Below are 27675 nucleotides of genomic sequence, written 5' to 3'. Positions count from 1 at the left end.
GAATCATTCAGCTTTGTTTCCTTTAATGTCCATATTTTTATTATAAATACAAATTGAGTTCTCCCTCTTAGTTCACGCATTATTATACCAGCATTACCCACCTACTGCTGGGAGGATGGTACATCAGAAGCCAGCCATGTGTGGCCCTGAGTTGTATGTTATTAAGCAAACATTTCTCCTGATAGTAATTGTATCTCTGTTGTAGATAAAATAATTCCATGGGGGTAAGTACACATATGTAGTTCACATACTATCTGCAGTAGGCATATGATATTATTTTACGGAGCAGGCTTTTTCAACAAGAAATTTGAGAAAACTCTTAGTAAATATGAAATGCCAAGGATAAATAGTTTAATCTTCAACCTGCCTTCTCTGGGTCCAGGGTCTGAGGTAGCCCAGGAGTTCATGGCTACCATGGCAATCATGGACCTGATCCAACTTATTCATGGCTCTACTCATAGGGGTCATACATTAGATCTGGTGTTTACCTTGGGACAGTTCTGTCATAATCTGGTTTTGTAGAATGTTAACATCAGTCTCTTGCCATGGACAGATCACTCTCTCTTGGATCTAGAGTTCTTCACAGCTGTCTCTCAGTGCAGGGAGGTGGATCCTATTTGATCAGCCCAGGTGCCTGATGGTGCAGTTTCAGAGGGAGCTTGGGGTTTTTCCCAAAGTGCTGGCACGCAGTTCAGCAGACACCCTTGTCATGGAATGAGCATGGGGCCGTGGACTGAGTCACACCTGTGTGGATTCTCTGTGCATGCAGATCTTTCAGAGTACCCAGAGTACTGAGGAGCTCTGGGAAATGAAGCGGCATAAGAGATACCAAGAGTGCTGCTGGAGGAAAACAAAAATTGATTAGGACTTACTTTGTAGCAATAAGAGTGGTAAAGTGTACTTACTTCTCCACCCTTACTGTATCTGCAAATAGCCACCCAATGGCCCTGTTTTGGGTGACCATATCCTTCCTGGGTAAGGAGAAGCCAGCAGAGCTCTTGCAGGGCTGCTATGAGGAATATTCACAGCATCTGTTAGACAAAGTTGCTCAACTTTGCTTGGAGCTGGACTCTGGCCGGGCAGATTCTTTGGAAGTGACTGAGACACATCTGATCCCTGTTATCTGGGATGAGTTTGAGCCAGTTGATCCTGAGGAAGTGCACAGGGTCCTTGTGGCTGTAAGCTAGGCCATCTGTGTCCTAGTCCCATGCCCTCCTGGATGGTTAAGGCTTCTTGGGAGGTGGCATGTGATTGGGTCCAAGCAGTGGTTAATGCCTCTATGTGGGAAGGAGTGATACTGCCTGCCTTGAAGGAGGTGATGGTGCACCCGCTTCTCAAGATGCCAACCATGGACCCAACAGTGTTGGAGAACTTTCTTCCAGTCTCCAACCTTCTCATTTTAAGTTGTTGAGAGGATGGTTGGTGCTCAGCTGCAGAGAGCCCTGGATGAAGCTGATTATCTGGACCCTTTTCAGTCTGGGTTCAGGCTGGGTAACAGTGCTGAAATGGCATTGGTTGTACTTGTAAATGACTTTTGCAGAACTTGGAATAGGGGTGGTGCAACCATCCTGGCCCTTCTGGATCTATCAGTGGTTTTTGACACCATCAACCATGCTATCCTTCTGGGGTGGCTTCGAGGGTTAGGAGTGGGAGGCACTATTTTGCAGCTGTTCACCTTCCTCTGAAGTGGGTTCCAGTCACATCGTTGATAGGGGAGAAGTTGAGCCCTAGGCCCCTGGAATGTGGGATGCCCCAGGGCTGGGGTCTTTCACCTCTCTTCTTTAACATGTACATGAAACCACTAGGGGAAGTCATCCGACAGTATTGGGTGTGGTCTCATCAGTATGCTGATGATACCCAGCTAAACATCTCCACCCCTAGCCAGGCAAGTGATGCTGTTGTGGTGCTGACTGAGTGCCTGGAGGCTGTAAGGGGTCTGGATGGGGAGAAATTGGCTTTGATTCAACTCTGCCAAGATGGAGTGTTTTTGGGTTTTTGTACCTGCCCTCCAGGCCTGGGGGATATGCCATCTTTGACTTTGAACAGGCTGGCACTCTCCCAGACTGATCTGGTGCACAATTTGGGGGTCCTCCTAGATTCACAGCTCCTGCTTGAGCAGGTGGCAGCCATGGGCAGGGGGCCTTTGCATAGATTTATCTTGTGAGCCAGTTGCACCCTTTCCTGGACCTGCTCATTGTCATTCATGCCTTGGTCACTTCCCGTTTGGATTACAGTAAGTTGCTCTACCTGGGGTACCCCTGAAGACCACCCCTAAAGACCACAACTGGTCCAGAATGCAGTGGTTCCCACAGTGTTGGGCAACTCTAGGTTCACCCATGTAACGCTCCTATTGCACAAGCTGCACTGGGTACCAGTTTCCTTCCAGGTGCAATTCAAGGTGTTGGTTATTATCTTTAAAGCCCTACATGGCATGGGACCATGTTATCTGTGGGATTGCCTCTGCCTGAGGACATCTTCCCATCCCACCAGGATAGGCATGCTCCTGGTCCCCTCCCTTAAATGCTGCTATTGTTCAGGAACTAGGAAGCATACCTTATCCATGGCAGCCGCTGCTCTTCCCCCTGGGATCTGGCAGGCCCCTACCCTTTTTCTTTCTGAAAAGCACTTAAGACCTGGCTTTTCCCCAAGCGCTGGGATAGGGTGAGATTGGCACATCTCTTCAATAGCAGGGTGTTCTTCCTCCTAATCAAAGGCTGATGAAGAAGTGCTCCTTAGATTGTTCCAGCTAGCATACAGATCCTTGCCTTGCCTTGCCTCTTAAGGGTGATTTGCAGAATATACAGTATATCTTTCCCTCTTATCTAATCATTTCTATTGTTTGGAGAAAATATCTTCCCAGGCACTGATATACATGCCAAACATATTCCATCCTACATGGATAGATAAAGAAAACATGCCTAGCTATGCTGCTCTAACTCCTACATACATCATTGTGATAAAGGGTTTAAGAGCATTCTAAGCTGACATTATTAAGGGTCCAAGGTAAACCCTTATATAATGCTATGCTAATATCATGTCCAAAAAAGCAAAAGTATAAGAAATAAGATTCATATTAACCTATTAATGACTAATTTATAGCCTATATGCACTTAATATCAAAAAAGGGAAAAAATAATGTAGGGAAGGGGGTACACACCACTAACTGCTTTTCTTCCCAGATTCCACTACAGTAACGTACAAGATATCCAGGCATTAGCCTACCATTGCCCTTAAAGGAAATAAATGTAGAATTATAATGCTGACATTATTTAATGGAAATGAATATGAAAGATAATTAATGCTTTCCACTACTACTTGGGGATGGGATACATTTGAGCAATAGTGTTCTTTGCTTTCTTTTAGTAAAGTGGGAAACATACTTGAAAAATGAAGTTCTCTGTGTGTGTATGCATGTATGTGCGTGTGTGAATATATTTCAGCTCTTCCTCACTGAATTTATAGATGGGTTACATTATAAGTTGTCCTCATTTACACTTGACCTACACAGATGTTGAAACCCAGGGTTTCTCAACCTTGGCAACTTTAAGATGTGTGGAGTTCAATTCCCAGAATTGAACAATGGCTGGGAAATTCTGGGAACTGAAGTCCAGAAATTTTAAAGTTGCCATAATTGAGAAGCTCTGGTATTACCATTTCTCCCCTGAAGTGCAATCATTAAAGCATAAAAAGGATAGGATCATATCAAAGGCTGATGTAACTCACTTTTTTTCCTCTTAGTGAGTTATAACATCTTCCAGTGTCTTTCACCCATTACTGAGGCAATATGAAGCCTGTCCTCATTACTATTTTATTGGCACACCAATAGTTGAATGGCTCTAGAAGATGCTGTAAGTCAGGGGTTTTCAAACTGTTTCAGGCCAAAAAACCCATTACTTAAAAATAATTTTAAAAATCCTGGGACCCGTGATCAAAAGACAAAGCTCTAATGGTAGAAAATTAGCCACACTTCCAATGGTGAACTCCCCTCCTCCCACATTTGTCTCTCATAGAAGCCCATCAGGTTCTCATGGAATGCACTTTTAAAAACCTGTGATAAGGCACTACTAGGCAAATGGCCTCAGCCTGATGTATCTCCTAGTGGTCAAGCAGATGTTCATAAGAAAATCATGAGCAGAGCCTAGGAAGAGCATTACTCTCCCCAGAGAAGCTTGGTTCCTCTGATCCTGCTGATAAATTAGCTACTAATTAGCCTTATTCTCTGCATATGTGTATGATTTGTGTAACTGGGTGGCATTACTATATTTTGTAGCTGCAGTTTCTATGTATTATGTAGGAAAGTCTTTCAGCATTCAGCTTCATTGAACAACCCTGGGTTTTATGTGAGAAGGGGAAAAATAACCCCCTTAATCTACTTTTTCAGGGTCAGACATACTGTATGTTTTTCTCTACTCGTGTCTTTTTGTTTTGAATTGCATAGCCACAAAGATCGTAATCAATCCCCTGATCGTTCTGCATGTCTTCTCTGCATTCCTTTATTTTTCTACTTTTGAGCTACTGATTGTCTTAGGTTTAAGACATATGTGTGCTGCAATTTGTATAGTATGAAGTAATGTCTGTACAGCTGAACAAGTGCTTGATGTTCTACATGATGTAATGTTAAGATATAGACAATACAGCTCTAATATATGCTGAAAAGTCTCTGTGTGTGTCTGAAGTAGGATATTGAACGCAAGTTCTTGAATCGTCATTATAGTGTCCTCTAGTAACCACCAGAGGGCACCACAGTATCAGTATGTTACACAACTGATTTTATGCTGAAAGTGAGCCAGGAGGTTGTTTAATCTGTTGTAGTAGGCACCTTATATTACTTGCTTCAGTTACAGGTGTGTTATCACTAATGTGGCACAACAGAGGAAATTTTTCTCACATACTATCTGGCAAAGATAATTCCTTTATCAAGCACAGATAAACCATAAGGGCTGAAACATGGCACTTTTAGAATCATAGCAAGCAGTGAAACACTACCAGACTTTAATGAATGGCTTTGAAACAGTTCAAGAGGATGCTAGTTGTTCATTGTCAGAGTGTATATTTGTTATACCTGACACTGGTACCCCACACAGCAATCTTAAGAGCAAAAGAGTCCCCAGGCACAGACAATAGGTTGAGGTATATCCACCTGCCAAGGGCCTTTGGTTTTCTTTGGTTTTCTCAGAGCCTTGGCACCATGCTACTTTGGCAGCACTGGGAGAAATTTAAGTGGTGGTTCTCCCTGAAGCTCTTCAGAGTGCTGCCTCTTTCTTGTTATTGCCAAGAAAATCCAGGGTATCCACTGATACAGAAAATGGCTCTCCAGAAGATACCGGGGTAAGCATTCTTTACTTGGGAAGGAAATCTGAAAGGTATTTCTTGACCATCAAATGTAGAAAAAATGCAGCATGTGTTTTTGTCACAGCAATTACATGAACCAGTTGACCATCTGATGGACAAAATAAAGTAACAAACTTAAAGTTAAGTACTATAAAAAATAATTTATCCCATCTTCACTTTATTAGTTGTACTAACTGCTGTTTTACAATATGTAGGCAGGTGCTGGTATTTATCATACATATACCTAATTCTTCTGGAAAAACAATAGTTGCTCAACAAATGGGTATCTGTACAAATTTAAAGAAATGTGCCAAATCTTGAGCCGTAACATAGAATCATAGAGTGAAAAAAACGTATTTTACCCATTAAATCCAATCTCCTCCTTAGTGTGGGAATTTGAATGAAATCATGCTCAATATATGGCCTTTTAGCAGTCTGGAGTACTCCCACCCTATCTAACCTAGTAGGACAGGCAGATACCCTCAGGAAGAGGTGGCCCGACAAGTAACCAGTTTTTATGGCATGTAGGGATTTAAAGGTGATAATTAGTACCTTGAATTGCACCCAGAAAGCAATTGGAAGCCAGTGCAGCTCCCGCAGCCATGGTGTTACTCAGGTGAACCACAGGGCATCCAAAACTGCGAGTGCCACTGCATTCTGGACCAGTTGCAGATTCTTGATGGTCTTCAAGGGCAGGCTCATGTAGAGCGCATTTCAGTAATCCAAATGGGAGGTGACTAAGCATGGGTGACTGGGCATGGCCTCCTGGTCCAGGAATGGGTACAATTGGTGTACAAGTTGGATTTGTGTAATAAATATTGTCCTTTGGCATTTCAAAATAGCAACTCTTTTGATACATTCTGATGACCCCTTTAATGCTCATTTACAAATTGATTCTTAGGGCAGTGAGTTTCAAACAATGTTCTGTTGAAACTAAAAATATGTTGGAAATGTGTTAAAAATTCCTCACTGTGAAGATCTTTAGCAGCTAATAAGGGCCAACTGTAATATTCTTTGTCTTTCATTCCTTATCTTCCCTGTTGACATGCAAATAAAGGGGAAGTATTCTGATGTATTCAAGTGTATCTTGCCAGTTCATGTGGGAAGTGGGCTACCATGACAGGTCTATGCTATGCTCTGGACCATGAGCCAAATAAGCAAGGCCAGTGTAAATGGAACATAAGCCCCATAATTCACAACACAAGAGAGGATATACTGCATTTACCTAGCCTGGGCTCCTGGTGAACAAAATATTCAATGCATCTTCTGCCATGCAGTTTACCCGATGGGCAGGAAAGCTTTGGGCAGATGAAATAATGCAGAAAGATTTCCTTAAATGTGGAAACTATGAAAGAAAAAAGGCTTCCTGGATTAAATGTGATGATGCAAAATTAAAGTCACATAGCTCAACCTACAGATTAAAGTAGTACAGAATGGTAGGAATATTTTATTTCCTTTTGGCGCAAACTCTTCCAAGTATCAGTGAGACTGTCCTTAAATGGCTATGGAAACTGCTTGTACAAGCAACATGTTAGAAGGGGGTGCATTTCTGAACCAGCAAGCAGTTTTAGGCCTTGATGTTAGAGGCTGAATCAGCACTCTATGAGTTTAGCATGTAATTATTTTCCCCGAATTCCCTGCCACCTGAGACTCTCTAATGACACAGGCCATAAATGTCACCTTTTGTACCATGAGGCATTCAGTGAGTTTATTTATTTAATTCTGTAGACATACTTCCCAAAATAAATGTTGATCTAAATATAATAGTACACTGGGGGGGCATTCATTACTGCTGCTGGCTTGTCAGCAGAATCTGAGACTACTCAAAGGATGTATAAACATTAAAATTTCTGTGTTCCTTATTACTTCTAGAACTGAATAAATTAATTCATACTGGACTCTTGTGAGCAGTAAAGTAGAAAAGGAAAGATCACCTAAGTCCTTTCCAGGGTAGCAATATGAAATGTGTCATTAGAGTTTTATTTGTTTTTGTTTGTTTTTGCTCATTGAATCATGGTTCAAGATAATGATGAACTAACTTGAAATATCTGCATCAGGAAAAGATTCATTATTCAGTGGCAGTGCATAAATTTTGCCTGTTGAAGGTCCCAAGTTCACTGTTGGGTACCTGCACTTAAAAGAAGTCAAGTAACAGGTCTCTGAGAGAACTTTAGAACAGTGTTCCCTAGCTTGCCACTCTCCAAATACCTGGCAACTGCCATTCCTAAACTTACATGGCCAAAGGGAGAAGTGAGTTTTGGTCCAAATGTTCCCAGAAAGAGTTGGGCTAGGGAAGAATAGTCTAGAGTTTCTCAATCCTGGCAACTTTAAGATGTGTGGACTCCAACTCCCAGAATTCCCCAGACAGCAGCTGTTGGGAGCTGAAGTCCGCACATATTAACATTGCTAAGGTTGAGAAACATTGGTCAAGAGAGCCATTATTCCCCAACTGGGTTATATGGGCCATTGTATAGAGGAGCGTGAAATGACTTTCTGTATTTATATCTTATTATAATGGTGAGTTCTTGCTGGACTAAACGACTTGTATTTTTTTTTTCAAACCAAGTTGGTTGCTTTCTACAAGTTTAGACTATTTCCTTTTACTGTCTGAAATGAAATCAGTAATAGCAATAGCAGGATAATAGTATTAAAGAGCAAAGGATCTAAGGACTGTATGTACTTAAAAGAAAGATGACTTTAACTTTAAGATGATTTTTCAGGAAAAAAGATAACCAAACAAAAAAATATCACCTGCTATTATTACCAGATTTTCAGCTAAACAAAGATATTGCTCCCCTTTTAAAAAATTATTAGGGGAGAGGAAGAGGTTAATACTCTCTTCAGATAAATTCAGTTTTAAATCCATTGTTACGTAATTTTAATCTTAGAAAATTAACACTCAGCAGTATAAATATCATATAGACATGTATATACACAGCATTATTTTTTTAAAAACGGACATTTATATCACTGATGAAACAAGCAAATGTGGTCATATTGCTCTAAAGTGAAGATTTTTTTCTGCATCTCTGTTGAAAAAGAATTAATTCAAAGGTTGACAAAAAGCAACATATACAGTTGACATATACAGAATATACAGTTGACATATACAGAATATATGTCCCTCCCAACATAACATTATCTGATGATACTGAGTGGCAATACCTCTCAGGTCAAAGTTTTTCCCATGGTTTGCTGCCTCATCACTGAAGAACCTTGGGCCCACCAGACAACGTTTCTCAACCTTGGGAACTTTAAGATGTGTGGACTTCACCTCCTACAAAACCCAGAGAAGGAATACTAAATTACTATTAGACAAGTTAAATTTATAGTTTTATTTCTGTTTCTGTTTTTCTGAAAAAGAAAGAGCTTTTTTGAATGCATCTTTTAATGTCATAGCAAAAACAAAAGGTGGTTTTGCTTTTTATTTTTCAGAATAAAAAGAAAAAAAAGAAATTCTCAGGACTTGGAAAGTTTCTCAGGGGATAAAAGTCTTTAAAATACATACACTGTAAAATGTTTGCCCATATGTATACAATTTAGAGAGGAATTTTAAATGGCCAAAGTATAGAGAAAAACTATATTTATTATATTTCTTATATCAGGAAAGCATCTGCAAATTATTTTGTCTTATAACAAATTTTATTACAGATTTAGAATTTGTATGGAGTTGAACTATTTCAAATAGGTAGTCCTTGAGTTATGACCATTCGTTCAGCGACCATTCGAAGTTACGACAGTGTTGAACATAGGGACTTATGACCAGTCCTCAAATTTCTGGCTGTTGCAGCACCCCCACAGTCACATGAACAAATTTTGGGCACTTGCCAACCAGCTTGCACTTACAATCAGTTGCAGTATCCTGTGGTCATGTGATCACCATTTGCAACCTTCCCTGCTGGCTTCCCACAAGGTAAGTCAATGTGGAAGCCAGCACAGAAGGTCACAAGTCACTCAGGTAAGTCTTCCAACCCCCTGGACTTCCTTTGCTCGCATGCATCCACCAGCGCCCTCCTTCCCTGGGCCTCCCTACTCTTGCACAGATGCACCCATTCACCCACCCACCAGTGCTCTCCTTCCTCGGCCTCCCTGTGCTTGCACACATCCCATGGCCTCCTTCTCAGGCCACTCATGCTGCACCATAGCACCCCCCTCCCCCAACTTGTATGCAGCCTGGGCCGGGCTTCCCAGGGCTCCCCACCCCCCTGTGGCAATCCTGTGCTCCTTACCTGGGATTCCAGCTCCTTTTCGCTTAACGACCCGCATGTCTTGGGTTAGGATGGCAACCAGGACTGACCGGAATGCCATCACTAAGCAATGCGGTCACATGTTGTCACACTTTATGACCGCATCACTTAGCAACTGCAATCCTGGTCCCAATTGCCATCATAACTTGAGGATGACCTGTAACTGCTACACATAAGATATTTAGATCAAGCAGGGCTTATTCCAGGAAACGAAAAGAAAAGAAAAAAGAAAAGAATCCAATTGATAAAGTACTAAACCGTATTTATTTTTGTAAGAAATAAAAAAATGTATAAAAATGTATAAAAAATACATTGCTTTTTATTAATTTGTCATTTGGATAGATATAAAGCCTTTGATGAAATCAAATGGTTATTCCTGAAAAAGCTCTTAAAATGCAATTATGGTTCTGAACTCTGTGCAGTGGTAAATTCTTTATAGGAACTATCATATGAATGATTTAAAATTACGGTCACCATTTTTGATAATTAGAGGTGTGAAATGTTCAGATCTGAAGTGGGCAAGACTGCTTTGGATCCAGGGTGGGCCTCTTTCTCTCTACTTGCTAGCTGCTTCTTAAAGGAGCTGCACCTTTTTCAGAGTTCACAAAATATCTTTATGGGTTCAGGAAAATCTGTTTTAAAGTTAAGAAGACTAAACTGCTGATAATATCCCTGATTTAAAAATTCTGGAATATAAATATTTTTAGCAGAAACCATGTCAAAATCTAAATACCCCAGAAATTCAGCCAGGATTAGGGTCACTAGACATCCAGGAAAAGATAATGTCCTCATGTCCTCTGTCCAGCAGCCACAGCTTTAAAATCAAATATTGTCTGGCATTTTGAATGTCTTGGGGGGGGCGGGTTTGGACTGTTTTAACAGCAGTAGTCATTCAAACTTTTGAGTATTGTGGTCTTGTAAATAGTCTGCTTCTTTCTTTCCCTCATCCACTGACAGACTGAACAGCCTAGATTTATGTTATTTAATTTATTTCCTGATTATAGCAGTTGGCTTCAGTCCAGCCCCTTCAAATCTATCATCACTATAGTCTGTAGATCACATGACTCGTCGTACTTTTCTATGGTGAAATTTGAAAAGCATGTTGTCATCAATGCCATATTATTGCTAGCATATGTACTTGAAAATAAAGGTATGTTGCAAAAATATTGCAATTGAAAAACCAGTCTTTCTGATGGTGGAAAAAGTAATTTCATATACATGTAGGCCTAAGTACATTTTTTTGCTGTTTTCACTGTAATTTTTTTTTAGATTTTTTTTAATCCCGGCTTTATTATTTTTATAAATTACTCAAGGCAGCAAACATACCGAATACTCCTTCCTCCTCCTATTTTCCCCACAATAAGAACCCTGTGAGATAAGCTGGGCTGAGAGAGAGTGACTGGCCCAAGTCTCCCAACCGGCTTTCATGCCTAAGGCAGGACTAGAACTCACAGTTTTGTCACAGATGCCAAGAAAGTTAAACAGTGTGTTGTCCTCTTTCTTCCATTTGTCCTCCTTTCCACTTATCTATGCCTGTTCAAATATCTGGTAATCCTAGCTAGTATATAATTTAGATTGGCTGCAATGGGAATAATTAAACACTTTTTATCCAGCAGTACCCAAAGATATTAACAGCAAAATTTCATGGATTGCTAGTAAACTTTGCAGGGACAATATAAAAGAGGTAAAGGTAAGGTAGGAAATGGACAAGAATTAAAACTGAAGAAAAGACAAGGATTATTATTCTGGGGGAAGAAAGCCTAAATTTCCTTATAAAAAAATACAAGAAATGTGCCTTAATACTTTGCAGATGTTACTTGTCCCAGATATACCTTGTCACATGACACATAGATATGCAACTCTGTTGCAGAAGATGTAAGGATAAAGGAATATTATTTTATTTATGTGGTCTTGTAACAGCACAGACGCAAACCATCTCTTTATGGAGATACGACTAATAACAAAACAGTATGTCAAATTAACACTGCAACTCAGACTTCTAAATATATTTGATGTAGAGAATAAACATTGATTCATAACAGTCCTAAACTGCTGAAATATAATATCTCTCAGATGAAGAATTTAAAACTACTGGGAAAAATAAAATTCATATGTAGCTTTTGAAGGGTTGGATGGAAAATTGTAGGAAGAGAGCCATGTTAGACTATGGTGGCCAAAAATCAGACGGAGTCTAGTAGTACCTTTTGCAACTAACAGTTTTATTAAAAAGCAAAACCTTTCATGAGCTACAGAAGCATAGAATGGCTAGACTGATGTAGGACTTAAATTAGGATTAAATTAAATTAAATTAGGACCTGCTTCTAGGTCTAGGCACCAAAAGCAACTCAAGGGAAAATTGCTTGATGCGTAATGCCATGTGGTATCTGTGCCACTGTGATAGAAATTATTTTTGAGCAAACCTGGCAGGGTAGTTCTTAATTCATTATTCTACTATGTACTCGCATCAGAACTGAGCATTCACTAATACCTTTAGAAAGATTAAGCGATGTGATGAACCACGGTTTAAATGTGTAACAGAAAAAACAACATCACTGATTCCCAACTGTTCACAATACATTTTATTTCATCTCACTAAAAATTATCATCATGCCTACTTTTCCACCTCAAGGAAACAAATGTGCTGCTAAGAATTTCCCTTTCTTTTCAAACACAGGAGAGAGAAGAGCCCTGACATCCAACCCATGAGTCTTTGGTTTCTCCGCAATTCTAAAAAACGTTTTGAATTTGCTTGACAGAACTCTGTCTCTGAAACTGAACAGGTCACAACTAGCTCTTGAACAGAGAGAAAATCCAAAGATCTTTGTTTTTATACCATTTGTGAAGTGTGATCCTATGAACATTTCTTTAGAAATATGACCTATCAAGTCTAACAAGCTTTATCTCCAGAAAATTGTACATAGGTTTACAGGCTGAATTCCTTGAACCTAGGACAGAGCACACATATATGTAAGTTTGTAGCTAGGAATTCCTTGGGGAGAGAATCAGTAGAAAAAAAAAAATCTTTCAATTTCAATTATTTGTTAAGAAAGTAAAAAAGTCAAAAGGTACATATAATGTAATTAATAAATCTATGTAGTGAGCCAGTCTCTTATTAGAAAAGTTGGAATGGGTAACTTGTTCACTTCAAAAGCAAAATGTTGCAAAATCTTGAAGCAGGGGTGCACAACTTCAGTTGCCTTGAAGGGCACATCAAACTTTACATGTCATGTTGGAGACTGCACTCTGAAAACAGTGGAGCTAGGTCCATTTTGGAGTGGCATTTCAGGAATACGATGCTTTAACCATCTGTAGGGCTTAAGGCACTAGTTTGCCTCTTAAAATCTCCTCAGATCTCTGAAAGCGCAAATAAATAATTCATGTTTTTGGCTTCATTCATTGAGGGGTCAAAAAAAGGGGGTATTAGCCCACATTAGCCTTCTGCTTATATTCTTATGCCTGTTGTTTAGAGAATATGAAGACAAATGCCATAGAATTAAAATTTTCATTGGGTTTTAAAAATATTTATGCCCTTGGCATTGGTGTCTTCTGCTTTGGAACATGCAAAATAGTTTGACCTTTGAGTAGAATGGATGGGTCTGTTTTTTATAGTTTTGTGAATTTGGATCATTCTGTTTCCACAATATTATGAGATGTTTTTCTAAGTTCACATGAGAATATCTAGAGATGCTCATTTTTGTATATAATTTTCTCTTGTGTATGTAGATATATGCTTGTTCATAGGTGTGTGTATGCATTTGCATCACATTTGTTTATGATATTTTTCTATTTTCAGTATAAAATACATCTTCATATTTTCCCCTTATATATGCCTTTCTGATCGCCTTTTTAAATCAGAGAGTTACATCATAAACACTAGAAAAGAATTTTGCTTCAGATATCACATACTGGTTCAGAAATGCAAAATTAGCATAAGTGGTCAGAGGCTCTGATCATGACAGCTGCCTCCCCTTATTAGCATTATAAGCGCATTGACCTCTGCACTTAGCTTACATTATAACGCAAGTCCTGTTTCTATGTTGCCAAATATGGTTTTTATTTGTAAGCTATTAAACAAATATAGAAAAATCTCCTCCTTTGCTTAGTATTTGAGTATCTGGGTTCAGTGAAAAAATAATAATTAAAATGCCCCCTCTTAATTCATTTATAGATAAAACCTATTAAAGGGTAGGTAGGAATGGAAATTTACAAGGAATTAGCCAGGAACAACAGTAGGAGACTCTCTAATACATTAGGGCACAATGAATATGTTTGGTAGTTTATAGCCTTCCCCCCAAAATATATCCTGTGACTTGTAAGTCTCATATATTTTTCTGTCTGAAGTACAATATTAACAGGTGTGAAGTCATTCCATAAAAGATGAATGGGCTGAGATTCTTTGTGTTATCGGGGCAACACTTTTGTCCTTAAAAGATACTTTACCCATATACTGTCGGTGGCTTCACAATTCATGCTATGCCATGATTTATCTAACCATAGATATTGAAGAAGGTACAGTATAGCAGCATGGTTTACACATCACACTAAGCCAAAACCAGACAAACTACATCGCATCCTCACAGCTATGCTTGTGTATTTGTGTGAGGCTGTGGTTAAGAGCCTATTCATTGTGCCCTAATGTATGTTAAGAGTCATTGTCTTAGTTGTGATCTGAAATGGCCACTGTGATTGCTGAAGTCTTCTTCATGCCATGACTGAAATTTGCATTGTGATCCAAATATGATATAAGGGCTCTAGAATAACTCAGTGATGCTCTATAGGTGGTGAGATAGTGCCCTGCAGAAAGTTTCAGTGCCACATAGAAAGCAAGTCAGAAAACGGAGGCACTATCAGTGAGACCTATTTTTACCTGAAACATAGTGGCACTGCGTGATCACTGCAGTTGTACTCATCCTTTCAAAATATGAGGAACACTTGCAATAGTCAGGGATTTCTTTAAAAAAAGTGAGTAAGGGGGGACATGACAAATGCATCCCAAAAGACATCAGAACTATCATTTCCAGAATTGCTAGTTGGCAAAGCTCCTTTTGAACTAGGAGGCTTTGCAAGAACATTGTGGGAAGTAAGATGCTGAGGGAGACAGGGCAAGGCTGTTCTTACATTCCAGAAATGATGTTATATACATTCTAAGTTTTGTGTCTGTAGCTTTAACTTTCCTTTTGTTCCATAATAGTTTTAGGATCTGAAGATTGTGATAACCAGAATCACCTGATTTGTAACGAGATGGAATATTTTCAGAGTTTCTTATAAACTTGAATCCCTGGGGAAATCAGTTTTGTATACAGACAGAAGGGCAATATTGGCAAGTACTGCATATAATCCAGTGTGCAAGACTGTTGTTGGCAGTGTGCAAATATGTCATGATGTATCACTGTTGAAGAGAGAGTGAGCCCTTGGGGTTGCTTCCCAAGCTGGAAGAAAGGAAATTCTGAATGAAAAATATTGTTTCTCTCCACCAAGCTGGCTGAGCCAAGCCATTGCTCTCTTTACTGAAGGCTGCTAAATGCTCCTTTTCAGTATATTACTCATTCTACCATTTCACCGGGAGAGGACATTTTTCTAATAAATAGGTGTTTAACTTTGCACTGTTTAGTTGCATACATTTGCTCTGGGAAAAACAAATGTGTAGCTTTTCCCCCCAGCCTGGTTCCCCAGTTGTATCAATGGCCATTAAGCAGGCAAAGGTATCTTTTCCGTACTGTTTGAGGCCAATCTTCTCACTTAGGGGCTTCCAATTTAATTTTTTTACCTATTTTTGATATGTGGATCTTGTGTTATTTTGTTTTCTTGATACTTAGAATTGTTTTTGGCAAATTTTAAAGTATTCCTATATTTTATTGGCCACGAGGTATGTTTTTTATGCCAAACAAAGCCATAAACTTTATATTACTTAAAGTGTGTGACAAAGTGATATACTGGGTTAATATTTTCCTAGGGGAAATCACCGTCATGCATTAAGGTTATATAGATTGTGGCTTAAGGTGGAGGGAAAGAAGAGAGAGAGGAGCTGCTTTCAGATTCAAAGTATGATGCCATCTGGGCAATATGTGTTTCTATAGAAGACGGAGAAGTGCCCTGGCCGCAGATCTCTTTCCCCTTCCCCATTTGAGCTGTTATCGGAGTCTGACACTTTTCCATCACGTGCAATTTGATAATTTTTAATATTTGATTATCTTGTTCAAGAATGCACTTAGGGAGAATGTTTCCTTAGTCTGAACATGATTTTAAAATACATGATATAAATTTGGAAAATTTACATGGGGTATTTTAAAATTATCCAGATGTTAAGCTTAGAAAATTTTGTGCCATAACAAGTATTAAGATGCGGTGTGAATGTATCAATAGGAGCCATACACTTATAAAACATACAATTAAATAACCTCCTTATTGTTCACTGATATAATTTAGAAAATTGTTTCCTTTCTTCTCTTCATTAGGAAGTCTCTAAAGGTACTTTCAGTTACATTTTAGAAATAAAATGCATTTTCTTCTGTCATCCTAAACCAGTGTTTCTCAACCTCAGCAATTTTAAGATGTGTGGACTTGGGGAATTCTGGGAATTGAAGTCCACTCATCTTAAAGTTGCTGAGATTGAGAAACACTGTCTTAAACCACTGATAATTCTTTTCATCCCAATTGAAGGAGATGGTTAACTATACCATTGGAAACACTGCCACCGGAATACCCCCAAATAACATACCTACACTATTCACATAGAAGCAATTTCTTCTTCCACCCCCACAAACTTACTTGCTGGTAAATATGAAGATGTAGCCTGTTTAACATACAGTATCCAATGTTAATATGGATCATGGCTGTTAATGAAATGCTGATTTTTGCATGATTACAATTGGAATACATTCCAGTCACTAGGAATACAAGATTGATATCCATGGCCCATTGATAATCCATGGCCAAGTTAGGTTACAAAAATATCCCCTGTAAGGTTCAGTCTCTGAAAAAGTTGATAATGCAAAGATAAGAAAACTGATTGCTAAGATTAAAGTGAGTGGCAGGGCTGCATAATCTATGTTGAACCAAGGGGTCATACCTTTGGAGTGGTATGTTGGGAGCTGTATTGCAAAAGGGAATGTTGTCATATTAAAGAAAGTGGGATATAAAAATTACATTAACTGAATATTAGTATTATAATTTTTATGTATAATTTTTTAAACGGTTACATTCTACACACACACACACACATTTCGTATTTAGAGAAGATAGGCAGAACAAGCCAGAGAGAGAAATAATCTGGGAGTTGGTCACTGGTGGACATCAGATATACCTGATCCCTGAACTGGAAATTGTGCATCTATACCCTAAAACACCTTTCCATGCTTGGTTACTTGAACAGTTTTTCATACATTTAGCAGAAAAATGTGCAAGATTTCTTTAAGCCCATTCAACTGAATATATTTAAAACTCTATGATTGGCAGGCATCTGTAAAGTTCCCTTCAAGTAGCACTAACAAATACCATAATAGGACTTGCTGGTTGCAGGGGCAACACTTTTTTTTCCATATGTAAGTAAATTTATTTAGGGCAAAGCCATTGAGACTTCTGGTTTATGGATCGACTCCATGTCTATAATAGCACAAGAGCTTTTGAGGGAACCCAAGCTAAATTCTGAAAAGTCATGGTTTCCCTATTCTGTATCACGTAGTTGAAACAGATATAAGACTCTCAGAGCCTGCTTCAGAATCTACCAATTAAAATATCAGTCAAACCCTGCCCCACTTAATCTTTATTGATACGTTTGTTTCTTCCTGGAAGAAATGCATTGTCTGAGATCTAAGCTACTGTGACTTTTCAATCTCAACCCAGTTCTTGAGGAGAAAGCTACTTTAGAGACAAAGCAGTGAATCCTGACTGGAATTTACAGAAAGACAGAAGAAAAGCTCCTTATTATTGAAACAACAACCTCCTAAATACTTTGCTAACACTCTCTCCATCCTGCATAGGAAAGCATTTTCCTTGGCTAGATGTACTGCTCTACCATCTGTACCCTTGTTCAGATGGAGCAATTGAGAGCGTTCTGTTGGGCTGCCCTCTGTATTAACTATAGTGTTCTGATTTAATAATGGCTTTGTTAATTAGCTGTTTGGGTTGGCTTCATGAGGCGAATGTTTTCTTCTTGCTAGATCAGTTTATGAAAATATCTAGGAGGGCTGCCAGCTTCTGTCTGATCATGATTTCTGTGTCTGCAGGCTGATTTTCTGCTCTCTGGATGGATTGTTATTGATTTTATTAATTTCTTAGTTTCCTTGCTTGCTTGCTTGCTTTAGTCTCCCAATTTGTTTTTACTTGGCTACATTATATTGGTATTTTCATTTTTGGGTAAATAAATAAATAATCTTGAGGTCATGGTCACTTCCCAGTCTAGTATTCCTTGGTATTCCCATCCAAGTACTATAGGAGTCTATGGGAGTGGGCAGCTATAATAAATTTAAATAAATAAATAAAGGATAATAATAAAGAATCTTTCAAGTGGAGACAAGGTCATATAGATGATGCCACCTGCTGAGACCCAGATTGCTTATCAGGATGCAGTTAATGGCTTCTTTCATGATCTTCATGTGAAATATGTGAAGATCCTTCCAAACAATGAAATGCGTGGGAATGCAAGGGCAGCTTTGCCTGCACATTCATGTGCCACAACCCTCTTTAGACCTAATGGTAAGCAATGGGAATGCCTATGAAAGTTTCCCTGCAGTAAAGGTCTCTGTTTTTCTTCCTTACTCTCAGGATGCTTGGAAAGTTCTCTAGAATTTCTTCTGGTGGGGGGTTTGTGTTTCTTTTGTTGTGAATTAGCCAAGAATGTTTTGTATTTTAATCTTCCTAAGACAGCCTTTCCATTGCTCTGCAGCTTGCCTAGATACTCTACTTCCTGGGGTGGAATTCAATCATTAAAACTTGCTTTCTGGTTTTCCTGAAGCATGGGAAGCCAGGGAGCTCCAGAGCTGGGCATGCAAGATATTTCAAATTAAAAATGTTTCAACCTGGAAATATTCCTTGTTCAAGACAGTTCTTTCAAGTTCAAGATGGATAGTTCTGATCATCCTGGAAATGTTCTGAGCTCAGAATAACACCTCCAGAATGGTCAGAACCATCTTTACATTTGAGAATTTGAGTGTTTTGCAGAGAATTGTGAGTTCAAAATATTTTGTATATGAGTACTGCAGACTGCTTGGAGAGGTGTTTTTAGAGAAAAAGGGAGGGCATGCCTCAGCTGTCTAGTAACCAAGACAAGTGCCAGAACCCTGTACCCCATTTTTATTGACATGATCTTCTCTTTTAAAAATAATAACATGCCATAAATTGAATAGACATCATTTTAAAAAATCAGAAATTTTTGGCATAGCCTCCTCAACACTGTTGCATTTATGTCAGGCCAGTTAAAATGAATGTTTTCCTCTGTAATTGATACTAGAGTATTCCAAACATGTTAGTAAATTTTATGGCATTTATGGATTATATTTGAATGCCAGTGTTCACAGTTACTGTGGAAAGAGTGTTCATAGAAAAGTCCTGTGACATGTGCAAGTGAAGTAGCTAAAAATGACATCAAGTTGTTTTCTAAACTGGAGAATTTGTAAGCAGTATGCATGCTGCAAGTGCATATTAAGATAAGCACTAGACATTCAATGAACCAGTCTTCATTTTTACTTGAATTTATAGTTTTTTGTAAATCAGTAAATCATCTTAAGAGGTTGGCATAGTTATATTATAATCCAAGAGACCGTTGAAGAGATAGCTTTGGCATATTGATTTACTAGCCAACTGAATTAATTGATGTTATATATTTGAAACATTATTTGTGCAGCTGGTAATTTTGGATATTCTAAAATTTTATATCTAATTTCTTTCCCCCAGTGGCTGGTAGGAAATATGGATAGTGAAGAAATTGGCAGAACTGGATGGGCCAGTCATGAGTATTGCATGAGCAGTGTGGGATAGCTCAGTGGTAAAACAAAGTCATAGATGTAGCTAATATAGGCCCTGGAATAAACTCAATAGCCAGAACAAAGCAATCATATACTTTACTGAAGGAGCACTGAAGTCCTGCCTGCTCAAAGTGCTACAACCCCACATGGTATAGAATCTAAGCACAGTGAAACTCAATTTTCTGGACCTTGATCCAACAGATTTCATATGTAGTGGACCAGATTTCTATCATGATTTATTTAAATCTCCTGCAGTGCCTTCCTGTAAATCAAAAGACATTCCTGAACACCCTCTCCTTCAGATAATCCATTAAAATGAACTTCACCATTCCTGGATTTCTCTTTTTATTTCTATGCATTGGTTGCACTAGTGAATGACTCATGGTGGGACCTGAATGAAGGGACTGCAACCTTCCTAGTCCTTTTAGATGTCTTGTTCTATCATTAAACAAGGTAACCTTCTAGACTGCATGCAAGGGTTGGAATTGGAAGCACCCTATTACAGTGTTCCCCTCCATCATGAAAAGGCAATTCCAGTTGTTCTTTTATCTGGTTCTATTCCAGGTTCACGTTTAGCTCTGGACAGGGCTGTATTTCCCTGAAGCTATAGGAGTCAAAAACAATGGCATGTAATTAATCAAAAATTCATGATTTAGGGGTCTTCCTGGATTCATAGTTCCTGCTAGAGACGTAGGTAGAAGCTGAGGAGAAAAAGGCTTTTGCTCAGCTTTGGTTGGTATACCAGGCCTTTCTGGACCCGGAGTGGCATATGACAATGACTCATACCCTCATCACCATGAGATTAGACTACACCAACATTCTCTACATGCAGCTGCCTTTGAAGATAACTCTCCTGCTTCAGGTTTCTCACATACACCCAATCACTAAGTAACAGTAAGCAATTAACTCAAGGCTAAGTAGGTAAACAGCAAACAAGGAGCATAAATCAGAGTTTCTGGAGATAAGGCTTGCCAGAGCAGATTTCACTTTCCACAGGAAAGTGAAGAAGAGTAATTAAGATTCAGTCTGAGATTCAGAGAGTCAAGCAAGGTTTGTCAGCCAGTCCAATGGTTGAAATTTCAGGTTTCTTACATAGGCAGAAAGCACACCAAACACAGGATATCAAGACTGTTATTTCCATCAGGAAATATGGGTCAGAGCTGCCTCTTAAATAGGATTACAGCCAGCTGTTTTTAGTTAAGACAGGCATGCCCTTGTTTGGCAAGGATCTTCACTGAGCATCTGTGCTCTACTCTCCACTCTGCTCAGCAACTCTAGGGGCCTGGAGGCTGCACTTCATGATCTGGCTTCTTCAGCTGCTCTGATGCTGCCTTGGTGGTTCCTACCTTGGTGTCTCCTGAGGCTGACATTCCACTGGTTCAGCTAGAGCAGCTTTGCTTCTTCAGATTTTGAGTCCTGGGCCATGAAACTAACTCAGAATCTGTAACTGGGCCAAAATGCAATACCCTGACTGGCCAATCAGGATGATGAGGTGAGGACACATAAGTGCTGTTTTTCTGTGGCAACCTCCTATTATGAAACCTGCCCTATGAGTTTTATGAGCCCCTCCCTCCCTCCATATTTTGAAAGGTGGTAAAGACTATCTTGTGGATGGTGAGGAAGGATGGCCTTGATTATATATTACAGAGTTTGGATTAACAGTATTTAGATTCTACTGTGTGATGTAATTTTTGTTGTTACTGTAAACTGCCCAGAGCTATACAAATAGGTGGTACACAGTTGTTTGAATAAATAATATAAAATAAAATTTTAAAGCTATTTGTATTTTATCTTGTTTTTGTGAACCTGAATGAAAAAGTATGTTTGTAATACAGATCATAGTAAAACTATAGGAAATTGATTTATTGCATTTTTGATTTTATTGGCATGGGGGGCATTGGGTCCTGTGATGGCTATTTTGATGTGAGCATTGAGGGCAGGACAGAATAGTACATTAAGCCTGGTTATTAATGTGGCAATGGCCTCCCTCAATCTGGAAAGATGGACCGAAAGAGACCATACAGGTAAGAAAAGAGCAAGTCTAAAAAGTCTGACCTGAAGCATATCCTGTGATCCTCCTTTTGCTGCAAGAACTTTTCTGGTAAGGAATGTTTAAAAGCTGTATTTGCCCAAAGAGTGTATGTGTGCGAGAATGTGAATGAATTTGTAATTTATTGTGGTTCATTTGTTCCTCTGTATTACAATGCTCCTCAAGGAAGTTTTTTTTTTTTCTCGAACCCTCACATTTAATCATGATGATGATTTCACGAACATATCTGTATATACAATAAATAGTAAACCATGAGGTTGGATAGCCATGCCATTGAAAACACAGACTAAAAAAAAAACCCAACATCAGAATGTTTGCTTCGTATGTAAACATTTTTTTTTTTTAATATTGTAACTATTGTTGATCTCCACACCTACCAATCTCCTGTTAGGCCATTCTGTCTTCCTGTGTTTTTATCATTATTTCATTTATCTCTTTTGGCTTAAAGTTTGTGGTTGATCTCATTCATTGCATTTTCTTGTTACCCAAAATGTGCATCAAAATATTGTAAAAGGGATTTGATCTAGAAAGCAAACAATGTTATTGTTTTGTTTAGTCTCCTTCCTTCTTTCCTTCCTTCCTTCCACTATCCCTAGAATGTCTGGTTTTCTTCTTTACACTTCTTGTTTGGAGAATAAGGCTACTTTACACTGAGACATTCAAAACTACTTTCACTAAGGGCAGCTGATATCTTTACTACTTTTTAATTACTAGTTTAGATGTGAGAATCTAGGAGAATGTATGTCTCCAAAGATAAAGAATCATCCATTGCTATTCCTGCTACTCATAGTTTGATAGTAGTATTATGGCAACCTACTAGTTAATTTTTGGCTCAGGCATAACTTTCTTATTCTGCAGTTTGTTATATGCCAATCTTCCTGCTTCTTATTTGTACTTACTCATAAAAACTTAGATAATGAAGAACAACAACAACAAAATGACCAGCTGCCATCTCAGCAAAGACATCTAAAAATAGAAATAGTCTCCAAAACTTGCTGTTTCCCTCCCCCTCCTCCCCCTGGTCATTTACTGCCAACTCACTATTGTACATGGAGTAAGGAAGGATCTTAAAGATTTTTTTAGAAATTATTTTTGCACTGCTGCCTATACTATTAAATTTTGTTGCTGTGGCAACTTTGGTGATATAACTGTGAAAAAGGTGATGTTGAGCAGAAATTTACAGAAGGTAATCGTGGATGACAAATGGTTCTTTTCTCACTGCAGATGTCTCCCAAATAACAAAAACAACAGCCATTCAAAGAAAACAACAAAGCTAGATAACAAAGAAGAAAGAGGTGATGAATAAATTTAAAATGATTTTCAATAAACTTGTTGCAAGTTTATTCCATGAATAGCTAAAAAGGCTTTGAAGACAGGATAATCCCTTCTCTTGCATCCTCCTCTGGGCTACTCAGAGTTTTGATCTCTAAATGCCACTTGTTTTGAATATATCTGCGCTCCAGAAAGTGAAGTAGTACCCATAGTATATTTATTCCACCGCATATATCATTTAGAGAAAACCTTAATCCTTTAATCTAACAGAACTGGCTAAAAGTTTCCCTCCTGAAAAGCAGTTGTATGAGTAATGTTGATATCACAGAACAGGCAGAAATGGAATCATTTGGATATCAAAAAATTGCAACTGGCAATCATTTCTTTGGGTTGCCTGTTATCATTATGGGATCAGACTAGCCACTCCTGCCATTCGGTTTCATGCCTGATCTAAAAAGCAGAATGGCTGTATGTAGCAGAAAGATTGCAAATTTGTACATTTAACTAATTGGTGTATTCATGGAATGTAGCCCTATTTATGTTGTTAGAATACTTTTTACAGAACATCAGCAAAGAACAAATGTAACCATCATATTTATTACATTTTCATGAACAATCTGCTGTGCTATGTGATTCTTCATAATAAAGGCAACCAAACTCTGGGCTAATTTGTTCAGACTAAGTGGATCCCATTTGACTCTAATTAAATTTCTAATATTTTTGTTTATATTTTGATACCTGATGTTTTAGTCCCTAGAAATAGTCAACGAATCCTTTAAAGTCCATAAAATAATAAAAAAGAAGTAATAATAATAAAACAATCCAGTCATACTAACCAGCAGAAAGAAGAGTTAATAAAATAACCACAGTGTATGTCCTCCACTAAATGCTATAAGACATAGATTTTCAGTCTGCATTCATACCAAAATCTATACTTTCACTGCTTAAACATGGATTGCTGCAGTTGAAATGGATAGTTGAAACACTTATATGGAGGAGGAACCAAAATTGAGTCACAGTTTCTCAAATGACTTAATCAAATCAACCACCTCTGATATAATGGAATGAGTAGATGTTTCATCATAGAGGACATTGTCCTTTATTATTATCCTAACATCATAACTAATACACGTTCAAGGCAAAGGCATTTGCTGATGAGCAACGTGGATTATTTTGAAGTCTTTGCAAGGAGATAGTGGAATATCTAATGGAATATATATTAGCTGAATTCAGACATACAGTAGGTAATCATCCATCTTGGAATTTAGTTGGCTACTCTCATCCTCTTATTCCAAATCATTTATTGGACAAGAATGTCATCTTACTTAGAACTACCACTGAAGTGCAATTTACTACAAAGTCCCAATGTGTCATTACATTAGAGTCTGCATGTCGTAGCGTAAGCCTTTAAACTTTGGTTAATGTTGTTTGGGTATTGATATACCACATTTTTATTTTTGTAGTTGGAACTCATTGATGTACACCTCAATACACATGGTTTTGCTTTGACTATAAGTGATGCCCTGATCTTCTTTCTCTAAGGGTCCTGAGTTTATAAATTGATATTTATTGGGAAAGGAAAACTAAAAAGTGTTGCATATCTCATTTTGCCTTTAGGAGCATTGTTTACTAGAAAATATGTGAGAAATGTTTTAAGTGGAAAGCAGGCCTGCAAAAATACTTTACTAATAAAACAGAGGGAGAAATATGGAATGAAGGTGATACCTGTTGCAAGGCACAAAGAAAATAAAATTGTTCTGATGTGGTTTATGCTTGTCCTGATGTGAAGTCATGCTTGGTGAAAGCAACCTGATATACATTATTATCAGAAGTAACAGAAGAGCCATTGATAGTGAAATTAAACATTGGCATGTTAGTTTCCATGATAAACTTTAATCCAAGAATGGTAAGAGTGCCATTATGGCGTAGTGTTTAAGGTATTTGATTAGGATCAGGGAGATCCAGATTCAAGTCCATCCTTAGCCATGGGGACTCACGTGGTGACTTTGGGCCAGTCACTCTCTCTCAACCAAGTCTACCTCACAAGGCTGGTGTGGACACAAAATAAAAGAAGATTCTTATGAAAGCCAGCTTGAACTCTAAGGGGAAAGTTGGGGTATAGATCTATTAGACAATAAAATATGAAATATAAAAAAATGTCTAGACAGAAATAGGACAAAAATTATTGTAAGAGAATAATAACCTTCAGTTTTAACTGGGCCAAGGGTACAAGTTTATTTGATATTTAAGTGTTTGCCTTTATACCACCTCTGAATTAATTAGCTTGTGCATTTTCATACCAAGGTGATTTCAGTGACTTTTCCAATCAGGCAAAATTTTGCTATGTTTTTGATGTGATTTTAACACTTGCTTCTATTTGATGTCCTCAGGTAAGGGACCTGAGACCCTTTATGCTGGCCAAAAACTCAACGACAATGAGTGGCACACAGTCCGAGTGGTACGCAGAGGAAAGAGTCTCAAACTTACAGTTGATGATGATGTTGCTGAAGGTGAGTGGGTCAATCTCCATTTACTAACCATGACACCCTTGCGTTTGAACTTACATCTCATAAGACTGAATTCTTATATTGAGATTCTTACATTGAATATGTGAGATATTCCTGAAGAAAGAGATTCCAGGCTATTCTGCTTACATTCATAATACTTCATTCCTGTAAAGAATGAATATCAAGCAATGCTGCCAATAACAGCTTCTTACTATGTGAGTTCTTCATTCATTTGCACTTCAGATCTGTTAATCGTGTCCTGTGAAACTCTGTGGTCATTCCCAGTGCAGGGATAGAACTCAGAAACATATTCTATAGGGAATTTTTCTAGGATCTTGAAAGGATAAAAAAAAAAAAAACTTGCAAAACTCTTGAAGTAAGTTTACAAAGATGCTCTACTTTATTAGTCTAGAACAGGAGTGCAAAAACCTGACACCAAACCTCATGCAGATGGCAGGGATTGGATGTGGCCAATAGTAGCTCCCATATACTACCTTCTTCTCCCTACGTCCAACCTCCAAGTCATCTCCTATCCATCCTCCATGGCATTACTTTCCCAAATGCTGCCCTTCCCTTCCTTGCCTTCTGCTTTCCTCGCTTTTCTCCACTTCTTTTTGTGTTCACTGCAGAACCTCTCGTGCCTCCATGCATATTTCTCTCTCACTCTGTCTTTCCATCCATTTCCTCACTTAAAGAAAGTATCATCATCATCATCATCATCATCATCTTAAGTATAAACATAAATAAAAGTATAGCCAAATAATACCATAACATGAATGGATAACATAAAAGCTAACAGAAACCTAATAAAAGTGGCCCACCCACTTTTAGACTCTGGCCCTTGACATGCTAAAAAGCTGAGTTTACAGTAGCTCTCCAGCTGGTGCATGTTGTACATGCCTGATATACAGTAAGTGTGGAAGCAGCGCTGGGCTGAAGGAGTGAAAAATAGACATGTAGTTGTATGTGCTCATGAGCTTATATATACATATTGAGACATACTAAAACAAAAAATATCCTATTTTTGAGCTACTTAAAATAGGTATTTGTATTCAAGCATTTTTTTTTCTAATGGAGTAATTGATCAAGAATACATTTGCCATCCATTCTTCCATTGTATGTTGTTACTTATATCTGTTGCAAGGAGGGTTGGAAGTCAATTCTTTTTTTTTCCCTTTTGTTTCTTTTTTTCTGCACTCTTGATCTTTACTATCCCTTTTTTCTAAACTCTTTTTTCTTTTTCTTATTTTTTTCTTAATATTAATTCTTGTTAGTTTTTACTGTTCTTTTAAAATTTAATAAATAAATATATATATATATATATATATATATATATATATATATATATATAAGAATATTTTGAACTGTGGTGCTGGAGAAGACTCTTGAGAGTCCCCTGGACTGCTAGGAGGTCAAACCAGTCAATCTTAAAGGAAATCAACCCTGATTGCTCATTGGAAGGATCGATAATGAAGCTCAAGCTCAGATACTTTGGTTACCTAATGCGAAGACAGATCTCTTTGGAGAAGACCCTGATGCTGGGAAAGATTGAAGGCAAAAGGAGAAGAGGACGGCAGAGGATGAGATGGTTAGATAGCATCACTGAAGCAATGAGCATGAAACTGAGCAAACTCAGGGAGGCAGTGAAGGACAGGAAGGCCTGGTGCAATATGGTTCATGGGGTCACGAAGAGTCGGACACGACTTAACGACTAAACAACAACATAAAAGAATATATTTTCCCAGGAGAAATTAGATAATGAAATGATCTGTGAATTTAGTAGAAAAAGTAAACAAAGTTCAAGGGGAAAAATAAAAATGCATGCATTGCTTTTTTAAAGAGGAAAATCTTACAAATTAATGACAACTCAATCTATTTTTTATATTTACTGCCCTCTAGTATACTCATTTAGGATTGTACTCGTAATGTTTATTTATGCCTCTATAAATAATTTACCAGGGCTAGGAAAGGAGCAGTTCTAGGGCACAGCCACATGATGGCATGCACTGCCTTAACTACAGCAAAGTTTGTCAGAAATTAACTCTATGTGTGTAAAGATGGGGAGAGAGAAGGTAATTCATAGCCCGGTTTTGATAACATTAAGTTCATAAATCCAAATGTGCAATCCTAAACCATTTTAATTACTCTTACTTATTAAAACATACAATATAGTATCATACCCATGGAGTTATAAATTAACACCCATATAGCCTGACACTGGAGATCATCTGTAGAACTATCAATTAATACACATGTAAAAGGATGGGTGAATGCTTTTGTATGCTGCAAGTAACAATGGGAATCGT

General features: G+C 38.2%; 1 protein-coding gene across 1 annotated transcript in view; it reads left to right on the top strand.

Annotated features, from left to right (window-relative positions):
- LOC103049494 (neurexin-3) overlaps positions 1–25487 on the top strand; it is a 217048-nt gene extending 191561 nt beyond the window's left edge. Inside the window, exons 7-8 of the mRNA XM_088146730.1 lie at positions 25253–25372; positions 25456–25487. Of these exons, the coding sequence (XP_088002856.1) occupies positions 25253–25372; positions 25456–25487 (152 nt within the window). The remainder of the gene's footprint in view (positions 1–25252; positions 25373–25455) is intronic.
- The last annotated feature ends 2188 nt before the right edge of the window (positions 25488–27675 follow it).

This window comes from Python bivittatus, unplaced genomic scaffold (genome assembly GCF_059951505.1).
Source record: "Python bivittatus isolate LINGU-HERP-01145 unplaced genomic scaffold, Pbiv_v1 ctg000480_np1212, whole genome shotgun sequence".
NCBI classification, from domain to species: domain Eukaryota; kingdom Metazoa; phylum Chordata; class Lepidosauria; order Squamata; family Pythonidae; genus Python; species Python bivittatus.
The sequence above is the reverse complement of the archived record's forward strand: the minus strand, read 5'-3'. Positions and strand labels throughout refer to the sequence as shown.